Below are 19,383 nucleotides of genomic sequence, written 5' to 3'. Positions count from 1 at the left end.
TGCCATTTGTCTAAACATTACCAAGAGAAAATGTGGTTTAATTATTGCATGATTTGTGAATTAATATGTGAATAAGCCTAAACACTGTTTCTTCCCTCTCTTTCTTCCCCTATCTCTTGTTTCTTCCTCTCCCATTCTAACTCTCTACCTCTATCTCGTCTCGTATTTTCTTCCCCTCTATTTCTTTCTATTTTAATTTCTACCCCTTTCTCTTCCACTCTGATTCATTCTTTTTTGTTTTCTCTCTCTCTCTCTCTCACTCTCTCTCTCTCTCTCACACACACTCTATCTCTCTTGCTACTAATAAAAATATCATCACAACTGTCATTGTTGATTAGCAAGTAAATTCTCACATTTTTTAACTTGAGATAAGAAACATTTGGTTGCAATAAAGAATTTTGAGTAAAATTCCTGATAAATTCAAACGATAAACAACACAGAATGGAAGGAAAACGCAGTAATGTATGGAAATTGATAATAGAGTTAGTAATATATAATTGTGAGTGCTACACAGTAAGGAAGTGCTTCACGATTCTCAAAGTACACATTAAATCTGTCACTGTCACTCAGTGAATAATTATTCACTTTGTATAATGGATTTCCGTTTATGGTTTTGGTTTCATAATCTAATAGTGTGCATGCATACTTGTGTGCTAACACTTAGTACTTAAATCCATTGAGCTAATGTGCTAGAGAGAGAAGAATAGCTTCATTCAACAAACGAACACTTGCGGCAAATTCGGTTAGAACCTAATTTCATGATTACTATTAAATACAGAAGCAGCAACAATCTTTAATGGCCTTATAAATGCTTTTGAATTCTATGGCAATCTGTAATATTAGAACAATGCACTACAATTTTAGCTCCCTTATTTTCCAGCTTTTTCAGATCTTAATCTTACAAAAATGGTACAATTTCAGTTTGTCTTGATTCACACATGAAATTTGAATTTCATTAATATGATTAAAAAAGAAGTAAATATGATGGTAAAACCTGAATGTACAAAGAGAAATGAGAACAGGCAACTGGTGGTTTAATATATTACACATATATTGTTTAACTTTAGGCATTACATTCTGATGTTAGATACTTATATTAAAGCACAAAATGTCTATTTCTTAATAAATAAAGCGGATAATTTTCTCTGTCATAGAATTTCTAGAATAATTTTCTTACAAAACAAATAACAGTAAGCTTAGATTTATAAACATTGCACTGTTTCTCAGCACCATGTTCCATTGAAATTCAATACACATTAAAAATATATAATTATTAATAATCAGAATGTCTATAGTTCATACTCTACTCTTGAATAGCACATAATCAAAATCTATCTTTAATAAAAACAAAATATAAAGCATGGCTAGGCATTTCAAAAGGTTAGTGAGACGTTAGAAGATGACTTTAGCATCTCTACAAAGTTTTGAATGTAGTGTACAGTATTTGTAAATGATAGAGGTTAAAAATAGATTTCCTAAATGTCTAGTTTTCTGATAAAAATAGGTGACATGTATAACTATATCAATAACCTTCATCAAAACTGTGTACATGTATTTCCTTTAATGCTTAGACCACAAGGGATAAGACAGAGAACATTTACAAATTATAATTTATAAACATTACAAGACACATTTCCCTTTTTCACAAATGATTGAACGGTTTTGAACCATATAAAAAGTAAAATTTTGCTGTTCAATCTACCTACAGGGTACATGTACAAAATGATACAATAGTGCAGAAAAAAGGCAATTTAAGACAAACTAAAACATAATAAAACAATAACCGCAATGAAAATGTAGTTCATAGTATAAGAAATTGCCATTATGGACTAAATAGTGTCTGAAGAGCTAGTGTAAAACTACATGTATATCTAATTTATCTATCCTGTATGAATACTTCATCAATATTCAATTTTTGTAAATTGGCACGACATGATCTTGGGTATAAATGAATTTTGGTACTAACATGATGTTCATGTGCATGGAATCTTTAGATTGTGTCGAAATACATATTGTGTTCCCACGATTCACCATCTACACCTGCAACTTTCCTTGCCCTAAGTGCCTCACTGCATTCGTGTCTCTTTGCAGCAAGGAAGTATTTGATAAAGTCTTTACCCAGTGCATCCAGGATCACTTCGTCTGTCTCTAAGACCTCCATAGCTTGCTCCAGAGAGAGAGGAAGCTCTGGCAAGTCATACCCTTGATCGTAGGCACTTCCTTCTGTAGCCGCTTTGAGAGGCATGTCAGTAAGCAGCCCATCAAGACCGGCGGCAACCGTTGCTGCCAGTACCACGTAAGGGTTGCTCCCACTCGAAGGTATGCGATTCTCGATAATGGTTCGCTTGGAACCATCGACTTTCACACGAATAGCACACGTGCGGTTGCCGATCCCCCAGGAACAATTGCTCGGGGCGTGCGATGTTGGTGATGTCTCAAAGCGACTGTAGCAGTTGACCGTTGGTGCCATGAGAGCCGTGATAGCCTGGGCATGGGATAGGATTCCAGCGATCCACTTCTGGCACGTGCTTGATAGACTATTTTCTGACGTTGAGTCAAAGACGATGCATTTATGTTCTTGCAGACTCCAAAGAGAGTGGCACAAGTAGGTGGTACTGCCTCTGTGTTCTGGCCAGGGCTTTGTCATGAAGGTTGCCACAAAGCCATTCCTGGTGGCCAATTCCTTCACTGTTGACTTGAAAGTGTAGGCGTTGTCTGCCGAACCAACACCAAAGGCCGACTTGTAGGTGACTCTGAGTTGGCCAGGAGCATCCAATGTCTCTATGCTCTCCACATCCACCCCAACTCTTGGCAGACATGCCAACAGAAGATTAATGAACGCCTCAAGCTTACAAAGTCTACTGGTGGCTGCATAGTTGCAGCTCTTCTCTGCTGGCTCACCGGTTTTTTCATCCACCAGATAGAACTCATGCACAAAGGAAGAGAAGAGTGAGACCCCTTGCTCTCCTAGTCGGTCGAGTAGCCTCCGTGCGTTGTTTCTTGGATACTGTGGAATGTATTCTCCTTTGATGGTGGGTTCCACAAGGATCCTGGCTGTACTCTGACACCAAACCAGATTCTGGAATGTCTCATAGACGGGGTACGTGACAGCATCAACATCATCGATGCACATACCGCTATCGGAGAACTTGATCCCCTTGGGGTCTAGGACCAGGGCTAGTAGATTGAAACTTGAACCATGAACAGCTTTGTCTTTAAAATGCCTCGATGTGATAAGCCTGCTGTGCCCGATGCCATGGATGTCAACCAGCTCGAAGCGGATGGCTGCGATTTTGTTTTGCACGATCAATGCTAGCACTTTGTCTATACCCGACATTTTGGAGGTATTCAGCAACAGTCTGTAATGAAATGAAAGGAACATGTTTTGGTCATTTAGTAATAATTTACTGAGCGATATCGATCAAACGGAATCCTCTTTCCATCACAGACCACTATAATACATGAAAATGAATGATGAAGCTGCTAATATGAATTGACAATGACAAACTATGGAATTGTCACAATCAAAAAGGATGTTCTTATAAAAAGCGGTATCTGCCTTTCCAACTTTTATTTGAAAGCAACAGTACTACTTTACAGAACATGAAATCTCCTTGATAATAGAAAACATGAATAATTTGTATCAACATTTTATGCCTTTTAAAATAAATTTTACAAAAACATAATTGTTAAGTCCAACTTGAAGATAACTGCATGGAATGCACTTTCAAAGATCACCCTTGATGCTACTTCACTGGAGGGCTTCAAGGGAGCGCTTCCACCCAGCATCTAGACCAAGAACTAGATAGTGTATTCCTCAGCACTATACATCCTGACTTATGGATCCTGCTGAGTATCGTCGTAGAAGTAAAAGTAGAAGTAGAGATACCTTAAGTTCAACTTAGGATCTTTGTGAAACACCCCCCCCCCCCCCCCCCTGGTTGTTGAGTGTTGATTCTGTCTTTTTATTTTTCTCCTCTAGGTTCTGATGTTTCATTTTAAGTTTCATAAGTTCAAGCTTCTTTACTTTGTTTTGTAGGTCAAAGATAGCATTATAGCTTGTTTTATATTATATTATATTATATTATATTATATCTTGTTTGTCTATGCGATCAATTAACTGGTCAAATCTGGATGGTGCTCTTTATGGCACAAAGGACTTCTTCGTCCATCAGAGCTTCCTTCACCAAGTTCACCAGGTTCTTTGAGCGTGTACCTCCAGCCAGTGTTCAGAGAGAAATTCAATGGTACTGATCCTGCAGGATTAGGTTCTAATTCGACACCGTTACCCAATAACAGGTGTTGTCAATCACCATGATTAGCCTTCAGTTAGACCTTATATAATGCTTTGCTTTACCCTCACCTGAAGACTCTTCGAGAGACTAGGAGGTATTTCTTGATTAGACTCTGGGTTCGCTCATTGCTGTGTGCAGACCTGTACTCCTATTAAACATGGTAATATTACACAAAGTCTGGTGTCAGCGAATTATGGCCTTCTGCAGCTGCAAATGGAAACTGACGATGACCCACCCATTTAACTTCCTTCTTCACAATAATGCCCAAATTTAATAAATTAGAATCCAAATTAAAAAAAACATTTTTTTGGCAGCAAAATGCCATCATATCAAAAAAAAACTTAATGCTTGGCCTTGGCTGAGCCTTAGCTAATAGGTGGGCGTGTTATATCTACTGAGGCGAGTATGGTTAATACTAGACCGAAAGCTTCAGTCTCTATAATCGTCGGTTGTTCCACTGAGACTACGTCTGGCTCCACTAGACCTCCGGTTATAGAGACAGAACGATCGCCTATGCCAGCCTGTGTTGAACTTATTCCGCTAGATTTTAGCCGCTAGGCCCCTCCCACAAACTTGCCACGGCCGTATTGTTATGCCCCCAAAATCCCCCAAAATGTCATTTTACCTCGTTCATTTCCAATTTTAAATTAGGCCTAGGCTATAATACATCGGTTCCACTTACTAATTTTATTGATATAATCCGTTTAATGGTCCCTTTTAGGAAATTATGGGTCAAAATCGACATCCATGTTGAAAATCTTGCAAGCCGTGTTAAAATCTCATCCCTTCTAGTCTACGCCGAAGGCAAAATGATTATGAAGGAAAAACTGTGATAACGCCATTACGAACGTGTAGATGGCGCAGTTTTTCCTTCATAATCATTTTGCCTTCGGCGTAGACTAGAAGGGATGAGATTGACGGCAGCGAGAGTTTAACACGGCTTGCAAGATTTTCAACATGGATGTCGATTTTGACCCATAATTTCCTTAAAAGGGACCATTAAACGGATTATATCAATAAAGTTAGTAAGTGGAACCGATGTATTATAGCCTAGGCCTAATTTAAAATTGGAAATGAACGAGGTAAAATGACATTTTGGGGGATTTTGGGGGCATAACAATACGGCCGTGGCAAGTTTGTGGGAGGGGCCTAGCGGCTAAAATCTAGCGGAATAAGTTCAACACAGGCTGGCATAGGCAGTCGTTCAGTCTCTATAACCGGAGGTCTAGTGGAGCCAGACGTAGTCTCAGTGGAACAACCGACGATTATAGAGACTGAAGCTTTCGGTCTAGGTTAATACAGCCATGAATACACGTAGGCACGCACCCTTTCGACCACGCCGGGGCCCGGGGGCGGCCTGGGCAAGGACCAGGCCACGGCAGTGCCACGACAGATACAATAATCGAGGACAATTATTGATCTAGGGGTTTCACTCTCATCTCACCATGGTTGCTTTTAATAACACGCACACATTGACATTGATAGCACATGATCTCTGTGACGAATAAATTACTCCCATCCTCACAAACCATTTACATTGCCATTACATTAGCATTTTTAAGGTTTAAAAATAAAATATTTAACTTACCTAGCAAATTATTTGATTGAGCGTCACCGATGTACTGCTGTTCTTGAACAATCGTAGATGGCGCTCCACTTGCATTGCATTAAAAAAAATTAAATAGCTGCCCACAGCTGTACAAAAATATCTTAAAATTTGATTTGATTTGTTGATCAAGTTCATTGTAACATAAATACAAAAAGCAAAATAATATTATAAACAGCTGTACAAAAATATCTTAAGTTAGATTTGATTTGAATTGTAAGTCAAGTACATTGTAACATAAATACAAAAAGCAAAATTAGGCCATAGCTATATATTATAAAAATGAAAACTAAATAATGAAAGGGTTCGAGATATATTTGACGACAAAATAGATGGCATCTGAAGTTTGTTTTTTCACTTTTTTCATTTGTCATCATAAACAGCGTCAATTGTTATTCGCAATGGCCAATGGGGATCTATAGTAACATAAGTGTGGAGTAACCCTTGCTATCAAGATTATCCCCTCTTTTGCAAAACTGCCCCAGGTATAATGACTTTTGATGTGGAAAACTTACAGTAGAAAAATTGTTTGAAGTTATTATTTAGAAGGGGAAAAATCCTGGTTCTTATTCTCATCCCCCAAACTGATAAAACATTATTAGCATAAGAATAGTAGTAGGGATTGAATCCAAGACAAAGGGAACAAAAACTGTGCTGAATGTTACAAATGGTCGAACTATAATGATGAATCAAAACAAAGAAAATGCCTGTGATATTCTTGGCCTGCCAGTGGCGGATCCAGGGGGGGGGGGGGCACAGGGGGCACGTGCCCCCGGCCAAAAAAATATGTTGAAATCAGCCCTAAATTCGCCAAAAATGTACTGACAAACAGGAACGTGCTCAACCCCCCCCCCCTCCCCCGGTCCAAAAAAAAAAAAAAATTAGTGCGCACTACCCGACATTTTATCAAAACGGATATCCTACTCAGATCTCTGATGAACAAATGTAGGAGTGGTTAATTTCTTGAAGGATATATTGTAAAGTACAGCTACGTCTCACGTTCCTAGTCCATTTTCTTCACTCCTACATATTTTGGAGCACCCGTTGTCATGTCAGAGTTGAGAATTCTCGCACACAGAAGATTTTTTTTTCTGTTGGGGACCGGGAAATTCAATGAATTATTGAAAAATGATTGCATTTTCCTTGTGTTTTTTTAATTTGTGGGATCAGCCCCCTACCCTAGCACCCGCTGCGTACTGAGTCATGATTCAGTGGCAAAGCAATGGCCTCGTAACTGTGAGGCCCCAGGATCAAAACCGTGTCGATGTGCCATATTAGTGCCCTAGTTGGGCATCCTCTTATACTGTAATTTATGACTTAAGGGCGTAGGTCCCCTTGTTGATAAGCATAGTAGCATACACATGCTTTAACAGTCACGCAAAACAAACACTGGCAAATTTTTGTTCAATAAAATTTGAGAATGTATAATATTATCTAGATCTATTAGGGATAAATCATTGTCAAAATAATTCCATAAATTGGGGTTTAAAAAAAATATATTCCAACTATATGAGCGACAGTATATATAATATATATGTTGGGGGTATTTTTTTTTTTTTTTTTTTTGGGGGGGGGGCCAAGAGTTTGGGGGTTCGACATGTGCCTCGAAAAAAATTGGGTTGCTTAATTTAACCGCCCCCTCTAGAACCGCTACTGCTGAATAACCCCTGTGCCTGTGGCGAGGATGCCAATTAAACCAGTATATATTACTGTGAAGGTGAGTTGCCGTTTTGGTCTACACCCAGCCCGCCTACTAATATCGACATGGTCTAATAATCAGGCACGTAGCCAGAGTTTGATGTTGGGGGGGGGGGGGGGGGGCACATACATGTAATCGATCGAGGTAAAAAAAAAAAGGGGTCTAAAAAAGTTCAACCGATCCTGGGAATGGGGGGGGGGCACCTCAAAGGGGCGGGTAGGTAGGTAGCATGAACTTGAGAAAGAGCTTGGTGTGAGGGAGAAAGAGAGAGAAAGAGAGAGAGAGAGAGAGAGAGAGAGAGAGAGAGAGAGAGAGCGACGGAACAAAAGGCGGGAAAAGAAGGAAGAGAAGAAGAGATGAAAATGAAAGAAAGAGAGAGAGAGAGAGAGATGAATTAAATTTATTTATTATTTAAAAAAACGCTACACTGTGACTAACGGGTCGGCAACGTGAAACCTGGATGGACGAAAGTAGAATTGTAGGAAAAAACACTATGAAATTGTCTTTAGAGAGAAAGAGAGATGAATTCTTAAAGGGAATGATAGCGGATGTGTGAATTTCAAGGAGAAAATGACAATTTCTATCTTTTGAGATTCCATGGCCCCTGCATCCCACAATGATAGAAGTGGTTCCCAAGACAACCCTTCGCTTAATAAAATTGTCATTCGAGTGTGCGTGTTCGTGTTGTGTGCAGACTGGACGTGCGTGAAAGAGAGAGAGAGAGAGAGAGAGAGAGAGAGAAAGAGAGAGAGAGAGGGAGAGAGAGAGAGAGAGAGAGAGAGAGAGAGATGTCCAAGGAAGTCCATCAAGGCAGTGCAAATGTTTGTATTCGCTCAAAACAGCTATCTAGCAATTTCTGAATTGCTAAAAACTCGAGAGCGCCCGGGGCTCCGCCCTCTGGACCCAGAGCGGGGGCACTTAGGCGGGCCATTATTCTATAAACTTGTCTTTAAGAAACTGCTCTACTGTTTGAAACAGCTGAACCAATTAGCTTCTCAGCTAGTAGCCAATTGTTTATTTATAAATGTTGTAATAATTACGAATAATTAAGCACCGATTAGCAATTTAATTTCGAAAGCAGTGCATGTCTAAGAATTTTTTGACATGGGTTGCACTGTTCAACATTTCGGCATTGGTGCATGTTATGTGAAAAGTTTCATTGTCTTATGCTAAGATAGGCAGATAATATGATCATATAATAAAGGACATACATTTATTTATTTTTGAAACATAATCTACGTGCCTTCAACACAAAGCTTAATTGAATGTATGGGTTGTATGGAATAACAATATTGTTGTAATTTTGATAATTGTCGTGTCTAACTTGTATATCGTGTACTGAATGAAAGATGAGAGATATTGAATGGTGAAAAAAGAAAAGAAAGTTCGGATGTGAGAGGGGAGGTAAAGGAAATGAGTGTTTTACAGTAATTAAGAATAATTCACAAAAATACTTTTATTGAAAAGAGTTGAATGGGCTCAATTTAAATCACCTTATCCTTTTTTTCACATCTCTCTCCCTCTCTGTATTTATCTCTTTTTTCCTCTCTCTATCCCTTTTTCTATCTGTATCTTTCCATCTTTCTCTTTCTTTCTATATCCCTCTCTCTTTATTGATGAACAGGGATACCCCTTGCTCTTGATTCTTCTATCTTTTAATTGATTACTTCTCAACTTTCACATAATTTTCTGATGACTGGAATGGAAATAACAAATACTACATTGACCACAAAAAAATAGAATAAAAAGCAGAAACAACAAGTAAAGTGTGTGTGTGTGTGAGAGAGAGAGAGAGAGAGACAGAGAGAGAGAGACTGAAAAATACAAAAAATAATGGCAGTCACTTTGGTAAAATCTACAAAAATTCCAAAATTCATAAGGGGTTAGTCCTATAAAATGTATCTCCTTTATGTTCACACCTAATTTGTATCTCATTTTCTCTTTCATCTTTCATCCATACTTCGCTGCTCCTATTTTCCAAATAATCACAAGTAAGATAAATCATATTTCATTTGATTTTCAGATTTATTCAAACTTCCCACTCAAATTTGAGTCTTATCAAGGTTAAAGTTATATATATTATAAGGGTGTATATATAGATTGAATGAAAAAGATTAAAAATATACCCTAACCAGATGTAATGAGCATTTCAATAAGATGAATATATGCTTTTATGTTCATGCATACAGTCGTATTTTACATTTGCTTTACATCAGTTTCCCACACTTCAGAATTAGCATTAGCACTTGAATACATGAACCCAAAAAATTAAGAATTTCCTAAGTAATGTTAAATTTTACCGAGGCCATAGGCTGAAGATGAAATATAATGGTACAAGGGGAATTCTGAATTTAGAGGTGAATAAATGTTACACTGAATAACAAAATGCATGCAATACTTTTGCGTAGAGAACTAGTAGAGATCACTTTTGCATGTGTTATGACATGCAAAATAAGGTTGCTATATTGCAGAGTCATGCAAATATAACAGAATGTTGTGTGTTGTGTGTCATGTGACACCATTTCAGCTATAAGATACAAATACACCATCATCAAACTACACTAGCTAGTAAATTCTTTTGTTTCATTTGTACATCATAATGTTTAAATATCTAAGGCACCGCAAAATTTATTTTTGAAATTCATAATCATTCAAGTTACATAGAAAGACCTGTATTGTACATCCTTTTGCATGACATAATTCAGAATAAACTCACAGATCTGAGCGATTTGCATTGTCTATTACGAAAATCAGAGTGGATTATGAAAATGACATCACTTGATCAGAAGAGGATGGTGATAAAAAGGCAAGGTAATGGAATGCTCATGAGAGTATAGTGTCTACGTTTGTATCTTATAAGCCAATCAGGAATGCAAACTTACTAAAATATAAAACGTATTTACAAGGCAAGTATGGTAAAGATATACAAGTTCAAAATATACATGTATCATAGCATTGCATAATCATAATCTGGAATATGTATCATCAAAATTATTGAAATCCAGTACAGAATACAAATAGAATAAACATGTATCGTACAATTATAGCAGCATATTTATATGTACACTGGAATGATGTAAAGAAAATCCAGGAAAATATTTCCTCAAATGGATTTAATATAGTACTGGTGGATATAGTTAAACATGTACAAACAATAATCCATTTTTAATTAAATATCACACTGATAACTCGGGCATGTTACATTGACAAAACAGACATTCATCTTAAACTTGTAGCAGCATATTTGCATATACACTGGAATGATGTAAAGAAAATCCAGGAAAATATTTACTCAAATGGATTTAATATAGTACTGGTGGATATAGTTAAACATGTACAAACAATAATCCATTTTTAATTACATATAACACTGATAACTCGGGCATGTTACGTTGACAAAACAGACATGTATCTTAAACTTGTAGCAGCATATATACATTGAAATGATATCCAAAAAATCCAGGAAAATATTTCCTCAAATGGATTTAATATAGTACTGGTGGATGTAGTTAAACATGTACAAACAATAATCCATTTCAAATTAAATATCACACTGATAATTCAGGGATGTTACATTGACAAAAGAGACATGTATCTTAAACTTGTAGCAGCATCCACTATGAATATGACGGACAAAGAAAGCGGACAAAATATACAGTTCCTCAGGTAGACAAAGGAACATCCCTTCACTGCTATTATCTAAAAATGTGTAGAACAGGTGAATATGCATGTGACACCTGTTCTACACATTTTTACATAATAGCAGTGAAGGGATGTTCCTTTGTCTACCTGAGAAACTGTATATTTTGTCCGCTTTCTTTGTCCGTCATGTTCATAGTGATCTACACTGGAATGATGTAAAGAAAAATCCAGGAAAATATTTCCTCAGATGGATTTTAAAATCTAGAACTGGATGTAGTTAATTACAAACAATAATCCACGTCAGACAAAATGTTTCACTGATAACTCGGGCCTTTATTCATACACCCTTACCAGACAAAGCCAGTTCTCAACTATCATGTTGAGTTCTATCAAGTTCATAGACAAGATGTCTGGAGCAATGTGGGTATTAACATCTGGGTATTTCTGGTAACAAATTCACAAATTGATTTAGATTCTACTTCATTATATTTTGTATTGAACATGGGTAATGACATTGACAAATACAGTGACATTTCGATAAGATAATTTGAACAATTACATACTTTAACTCATAACTCACTTTGTGAAAGTTGAGTGGTATTTCATACATTGCATGCAAATCACCTTCTATTGTATATTGTTCATATGCTTTATGTAATGGCAACAACTGAATTTCAAAATGGACCAATAAAATTAATCTGAATGAATGAACAAAGTGGTAAAAGTCTACAATACACGATACACCTTTCCAGGTCTGCCCAATCCTCCCCCTCCCCCTCCCTCTCTCACATGGTGCAACTGCAAGTCTACTGAATAATACACATATACTTGGTACATGGACTACATAATTGTCTAATGCACTAACATCCTTGACAAGGCATTATTCAACATTTGCCACTCTCCACCCAGGTGTACATCGGCACCCGATATGCCAAAGTGGGACATATTTAGAGGCCGCCTAGGACCAGGGTAATACTGTTTGAGCGCAAGGTGCGTCATGGCTTGACAGCATCACTATATCAGAAGCCACGGTGACCGTTATTATCATTATATCAACTGGTTGCTGGCAGTATCACCTTCTATTGACAGGCATAATTCTTTGCTGAGTAAAAATTGACCCCCTATTTAGAGTATTTTCAGAAAACATTTTCCACACAACATGACCCCTTTCAGCATAAAACATGTACCGGTACACATTGGGCTCTTGATGCAACTCTGTTTTGGGCTATTAAGTACACATTCACAAAACATTGTGACAATATTACGATCCCTTTCTCTTCAAATGGTTATTCTAACACCAGGGTCCCATTTCACAAAACTTGTAATCAGTGACAAATGACAGTTTTTGTTATGAGCTAGTGAAGTTCTTGCTTCTGATTGGTTATCAGCAGATTTGTCACTGATTTTTGTCATTGAAAAAAGGCTTCATGAAATGGGTCCCAGGACTTGAAGCTAACAGACTATCCGTGACACATGGACGCCCAAAATCTAGGTCCGGACCCCCAGAATTTGGATGTCTTTACAAAAGGCTAATGCATACAGAGTGGAAAAAGTTAAATTTGAACGTACATGTGTATTTTCCAAACAAATTTAGTGTGGAGCCCTGTATCATACATACACAAAGTCAAGATGAAGTGTTACCACTGTCTTACTCTACCAATACCATAGCAACTAGACTTCATACTTTGATCGTTTCTCTGGGATTTCAGGATCATCCTGTGGAACTCTTGACCGAGATTGAGTAGCTTGCCTCTTGTAAGGCCTGCTCAAGCTACTGCTACACTCTCTGTGTGTCTGAGAGAATTGAAATACAGTATCTGATGTATTACCAACATGCTGTTGAGGGTGGTCTAATGGTGGTAATGTCCTTTTTGAATAGTGTACATCACTGATGGGTTGCTGTTGACAGTGGTCTGATGGTGGTAATGTTCTTTTTGCATAGTGTACATCACCCATGGGTTGTTGTTGACGGTGGTCTGATGGTGGTAATGTCCTTCTTGGATGGTGTACATCACCCATGGATTTTTGTTGACGGTGGTTTGATGGTGGTAACGTCCTTTTCGAATAGTGTACATCACTGATGGGTCGCTGTTGAGGGTGGTCTGATGGTGGTAATGTCCTTCTTGGATATACATCACCCATGGGTTGCTGTTGAGGGTGGTCTGATGGTGGTAATGTCCTTCTTGGATAGTGTACATCACCCATGGATTGCTGTTGAGGGTGGTCTGATGGTGATAATGATCTCCTTAGGTGGTTAACATGACCCACAGGTTGCTGTTGAGGGTGGTCTGATGGTGGCAATGTCCTTCTTTGAGAGTATACATCACCCATTGGTTGCTGTTGAGAGTGGTCTGATGGTGGTAATGTCCTTCTTGGATAGTATACATCACCCATGGATTGTTGTTGAGGGTGGTCTGATGATGGCAATGTCCTTCTTTGAGAGTATACATCACCCATGGATTGTTGTTGAGGGTGGTCTGATGGTGGTAATGCCCTTCTTAGCGAGTGTACATCACCCTTGGGTTGTTGTTGACGGTGGTCTGATGGTGGTAATGTCCTTCTTGGATGGTGTACATCACCCATGGATTTTTGTTGACGGTGGTTTGATGGTGGTAACGTCCTTTTCGAATAGTGTACATCACTGATGGGTCGCTGTTGAGGGTGGTCTGATGGTGGTAATGTCCTTCTTGGATAGTGTACATCACCCATGGGTTGCTGTTGAGGGTGGTCTGATGGTGGTAATGTCCTTCTTGGATAGTATACATCACCCATGGATTGTTGTTGAGGGTGGTCTGATGATGGCAATGTCCTTCTTTGAGAGTATACATCACCCATGGATTGTTGTTGAGGGTGGTCTGATGGTGGTAATGCCCTTCGTAGCGAGTGTACATCACCCTTGGGTTGTTGTTGAGGGTGGTATGATGGTGGTGATGTCCTTCTTAGAGAGTGTACATCACCCATGGGTTGCTGTTGAGGGTGGTCTGATGGTGGTAATGCCCTTCTTGGATAGTGTACATCACTCATGGGTTGTTGTTGAGGGTGGTCTCTACCAGTCCTGCTTGTACTATGGATTGAGGATGAAAAGTTGGTGGAATGTCTTGCACCTGTACTCTCAGGAACCGGTGGTGGATATTGTGTTGGTGAAAGGTACCCTGCCGACATGGTAGGTTGATCATGTCTTGAGACTGGAGGGTTAGGAGATGTAGCAGAACTGGACATAGTGGCATGGTAGGTAGGATTGTAGTTAAACTCTCTATACTCAGGACTGCAATTATAACCACTGCATGGCTGGTATTGAGTAGGGGTGTGGTATCCAGCAGACATGCCTGATTGGAGATCCGAAGGCATAAATTGGGGCTGACTAGGCCGAGGATTCCACGGTGGTGCATTATTCTCTAAATAGACTGGACAAATACCAGTCTGATTCCTCAATGTACCTGGCTGTTGTAAAGCTTGCCTCACAAGGGCATTGTCCTGAGACTCTTGCAAGACTGGAATATTGGCACCTAACCCCCTTGGAAGGGTGTCAAGGGAAACACTGGTGTTGGTATGTACTGGGTTCACACGACTAGTGCTTGCCCTTGTTTCTTGGTACATCGCTCTTGATTGCTCTGATGAGACATTTCTTGTGTTGTATGTGTTGCCATGGTAACTGCCTCCTGATAGTTGGCGATATGACCTGGAAAAAGGTTTGTAAGAAATAATGGGAAATTGAGTAACGTTTGAGTTGCACAAGTCGGCTGAGCTATAAAGGAAACAGATCTTACTATCTGTTTGCATGATGAGAAATAGGAAATTAACTACAATTGGTCTTCTTGAAAGTACTAGTCTCAAGAAACAATTTGATCAATGAACAAAGAAGAAAAAAGAAATAGAAGAGACTACAGTCCCCCCCCCCCCCCAAAAAAAAAAAAATATTAAGTGGATTGATTCCTCTTTACAGTAAGGAGTTTGTTCAATAAAGCTGTTACTGAATATTTAGTTGAAGAAATCTTCATCTTTTTTAAGGTAAACAATATAAATTGCATGCTCCCAGCAGGGGTATCAGCATTATTTCTAGCTTTTTTTAGTATTCCATTATAGGCTGTTTTCTATATCGCACTATTCATGAAAAGTCTAAATGCTGTTATCTGAGTTCTTTATATTTTTTTAAATCACATACCGGTATACTTTACTGACCTTGAGAGGGTGTGAAGAAATGAGTTCAAGTCATCTTGAGTAACTCCATTCAACCTGAAGTTTCCCTTCCTGATCTGAGGAAAACAACCCTGTAACATATAATACCAACATTGTGTATAAACTTTGTATCAGTTTCAAGTAAGTGGATCTATTTCATTCTTGCATATAATCTATTTTCTTGGGAATATACACTCAAGCGCTAAAATAAAGTATGGAAAATTAGAAAAAGGTAGAGTAAGAAAAATGTTGCGCAGTAGATAAATCACAATCATCATCTAACACGAGACCCTTCGGGATGAATGAATGTGGCGGGGAGGGGGGTATCCCCAAAATGCCAGTTTTTACATAGGAAAAGTGTCTTTTTTTTTTTTTGTAAGAAGTGCCACTTCCACCTTTTAATAAGTGCCCTATTCATCTCAGATAAGTGCCCCTTTTATTTTGACACCTGCCCTTTTTCTTTCGACAAGTTCCCTTTTTTCTTTGCAATAAGTGTCCATTTACCATTCTCATAAGAGCCCACTTCACCTCTCATAATTGCCCTTATTGAAATCTGATAGATGCCCCTTTTCTTTCAACAAATGCCCCTTTTCCTATATAATATAAATAAGTGCCCATTTTATATTCTCATAAGTGCCTTTTTCGATCTCTGGTGAGTGCCACTTTTCAGGTGCGAGAAGTGCCACATTTTCATCTCTGATAATGACCCTTTTACTTTGAGACGTGCTCCTTTCCTTTTCTAATAAATGTCTTTATCCCTTTTGATAAGTGTCCCCTTTGCCTTTCACCATAAAATGTGCCCGTAATTTAAAGCAACTAAGGGCACCGTATGTTTCTTATCACAGGTCTTTCCAGTCTTTCATGATGAGATTGTTCTTATAACCCCATCAGGATTGTTTTTTCCTCTTTACAAGATGTAATTTTTCGCACTGCGACCTCACAAATGTCAAAATTTCAAATGAATATTCAGACCATCACACCATATTGAAATCATCCCTGATAATTTTAATAATCACAATATAGGAGTATATACCAATGTCTGAAAATAGAATAGTTTTGCTTTGAGATTTCCCCAGAGAGTGCCTTTTTTTTGTTCCCCCCTCCCACTTTGGAAGATGCTCCGCCACCCCTGTTGTGGCGGCTCATGCTATATCGCATATCTGCCATATATGACATGCGATTGGGCTTATTTTAGTGAATTTGGCACGCCAAATTACTTGCTGGAAATATTTTGCATGTTGTTAAACTTGCAAACAGTGATTTGTGGAATTCACAATAGTGAATCCTCGCGAAAATAACTACTTCTAAACAGTAATGCAAGGACAATGAGCCTCGGGACAATTACCCCCTAGACAATAACTCCCCCAACACAACTACTCCCATGACAATTACATGTTGCCCCAGGTCAATTAAGGGATGGTGACTAGGGATGACGGGGCTTTCCTCAAGGGAACAGGGGGTGGTGGTATGTGGAGGGGTTCCCACGGAAGAACTTTTTCAGTTCAATAAACTTAAATCATACTTTAGCACAATGTAGAAATATCAATTGAAAGTTGCTTTTTTTAACAATTATCTAAAACAGGTGTGGAGGAGAAGGGGGAAATAACAGAAAAGGGCAACTTACAGAAGGTGAAAATGAGGTGGAAAAATGCTTTCTAAGACATTAGTATATCCCTACTATATTGTTCTTGAATAGCAGCCCACAACAGCCCATATGTATACCTGCATGGATGATGTCTTTGCTTTCAGTAGAACTCAAGTAGAACTCAAGACACACATGTCTGATTTTGATCGTAATACATCCATCGGTTCTAATGATAACGCGATCAAAAGCTATTTTTGCATACATAATGAGCCCCATGACCTTGGACGGTGACCTTGACCTCATGACCCCAAAATCTAATCAGTTCATTGCCTCAGCAAGATACATACATGTCCTGACTTTCATGGTAATCTGTCCATCTGTTCTTATGATAATGTGATCACAAGCTATTTTTGCATACATATTGAGCCGTGACCTTTGACCTTTAACCTTGTGACCCCAAACTATAATCAATTAATTGGTTCTGCAAGATACATACATGACCTAAGTAGGGCAGGAATCCATCAATCAGTTCTTGAGATAACGCGATCACAAGCTTTTTTTGCATATATAATGAGTCCTGTGACCTTTGACCTTTGACCTCGTAACCCCAAAATCTAATCAATTCATTGGCTCTGCAAGTTACATACATGACCAAAGTTTGGTAGGAATCCATCAGACGGTTCTTGAGATAACGCGATAACGAGAGTGGGACGAACGGACAGACGGACAACCCGAAAACATAATGCCTCCGGCTACTTCGTAACGGAGGCATTACAATAAAAATAAAAATAAAAATAAAAAAGGGTGACTTGCAGAGAAGAAAAGAAAAGGGGGAGAAGGAGCGTTAGTAATAATACAATAAATCGAATACATCTGCTGAATGAATGCAGGTTCTTTCATGGATGGGTAAACAATGCTTTCACACATTTAAATTTCAACTGAATCAGTACATGTGTAGTTTGCTTTAATTCATTGTTCCAATATACCAAGTGAATGGCCTTTTAAAAAGGGTGTTTGGAGAAAAAAACATATATACATGTGCACTTTACAACTATTACTGCCGTTTCTTTCTTGCAATGACCCTCCATGACATGTACATTAGGACACACATACCTGTATGGATGATGCCTTTGCTTTCAATGCAGAGTAGAACTCCTCATTGAGATGCATACCAAGTGTCAGGTCAGTCAGGTTGGGCATAGAACACAGTGCTTCTACTAGGAGATGTAATGAGGCTGGTGTGGGAAACAGGAGACCATCAAGCTTGACAGTCTGGACCTGCATTGTTTGTCAATATATTTAAGCATCACGTCTATACATGCATATCTGTATGTATAATTCTTACATTTTATACTGTGAGGATCTTATTCAAATTAGGTAGTTCTTTGTGAGCCCATGTAAGTTATGCGAGGATCATATGCAAATTAGATGTTCTTTTGTGAGCCCACTTATGAACAGGTGCTTAATGTAGATTTCCACTTCACTAGATGAATAGCTAAGTGTATTCAAGTGTACACAATATCTAGGTTCTGTCAGGTGTATAGATTGCAGACTAAACGCTAAAGTTTCTATGGAGAGGATGATTTAGAAAGAGTGATTTAAAAAAAAAATTCTTTATGTATTCTTTATAGAGTACCAAAGCTGTGACATCATACAAATCTATTTTTAGAATTTCTCAATATTTACTTCATTTTGAGAAAGAGCATCAAGAAAAATGTCCAAATGTCGAAATCCAATTGAATATGTTAAGTATTGGATGAGATATGACCATCTAAATAGATTTCCTATAGGAATCAGTGTTATTGCTCTGGCTCGTAATGTTATGAGCCGGAGCAAACTACCAGTTACACTGAGTGCCATAGGAAATCTATTTATTCAGATGGTCATATCTCAGCCAATACTTAACCTATTCAAGTGATTTTCAACAGTTGTACATTATTTTTTGTCCTCTTTTGGAAAACGAAGTTAAAATTGAGAAATTCTCAAAACAGTTTTTTGATGACATCACACTTCACCGCTCTATGAGGCTTCCAATCTGTTTTCATTGATAAGTCCTTATCCTACTAACACTGACACTTATAAAACCAGAAATATGCATTTGCTATTAATGTATTAAAGGTATTCATAACTCTGGATTTCATGTGCACAATACCCTTAAGTCAGAAGGTTTTATGCTATGGTTCAGTGAGGTAAATTCTAGCATTTATTAAAATTGGTTCTTTAAAAAAAATGACTTATTTTGTTACTATCAATTAAACTTGTGAAAGGTTAGATATTGATTATTGATCAAAACAATGTCAATCTTTCAAACATTTGAATTTCAACTGAATCCGTACATGTGTAGTTTGCTTTATTCCATGTTTTATAACTGTTCCAAAGG

General features: G+C 38.2%; 2 protein-coding genes across 3 annotated transcripts; both read right to left on the bottom strand.

Annotated features, from left to right (window-relative positions):
• Nucleotides 1-327: 327 nt before the first annotated feature.
• LOC585989 (lengsin) lies at nt 328-5,947 on the bottom strand. Of its 2 annotated transcripts, XM_011669256.2 has the most exons (3): nt 5,884-5,902; nt 4,364-4,443; nt 328-3,359 (listed from the first exon to the last, which is right to left on the bottom strand). In XM_011669256.2, the coding sequence occupies exon 3, from the start codon at nt 3,335-3,337 to the stop codon at nt 1,991-1,993; it is 1,347 nt and encodes a 448-aa protein (XP_011667558.2). In that variant the 5' UTR covers nt 3,338-3,359; nt 4,364-4,443; nt 5,884-5,902; the 3' UTR covers nt 328-1,990. The 2 variants fall into 2 exon arrangements, with proteins under 2 accessions (XP_011667558.2, XP_790883.2); XM_785790.5 differs by lacking the exon at nt 4,364-4,443 and having other exon boundaries at nt 5,884-5,947.
• Nucleotides 5,948-11,369: 5,422 nt separating this feature from the next.
• On the bottom strand, nt 11,370-18,287 carry LOC115924174 (adhesive plaque matrix protein-like). Its single transcript, XM_030986041.1, has 3 exons — nt 18,117-18,287; nt 15,422-15,510; nt 11,370-14,921 (listed from the first exon to the last, which is right to left on the bottom strand). The coding sequence occupies exons 1-3, from the start codon at nt 18,285-18,287 to the stop codon at nt 12,914-12,916; spliced, it is 2,268 nt and encodes a 755-aa protein (XP_030841901.1). The 3' UTR covers nt 11,370-12,913.
• Between the last annotated feature and the right edge of the window lie 1,096 nt (nt 18,288-19,383).

Source organism: Strongylocentrotus purpuratus, unplaced genomic scaffold (genome assembly GCF_000002235.5).
Source record: "Strongylocentrotus purpuratus isolate Spur 01 unplaced genomic scaffold, Spur_5.0 spur5_scaffold_15, whole genome shotgun sequence".
NCBI classification, from domain to species: domain Eukaryota; kingdom Metazoa; phylum Echinodermata; class Echinoidea; order Camarodonta; family Strongylocentrotidae; genus Strongylocentrotus; species Strongylocentrotus purpuratus.
Note: the sequence above shows the minus strand (reverse complement) of the source record. Positions and strands in the feature narration are given on the sequence as shown.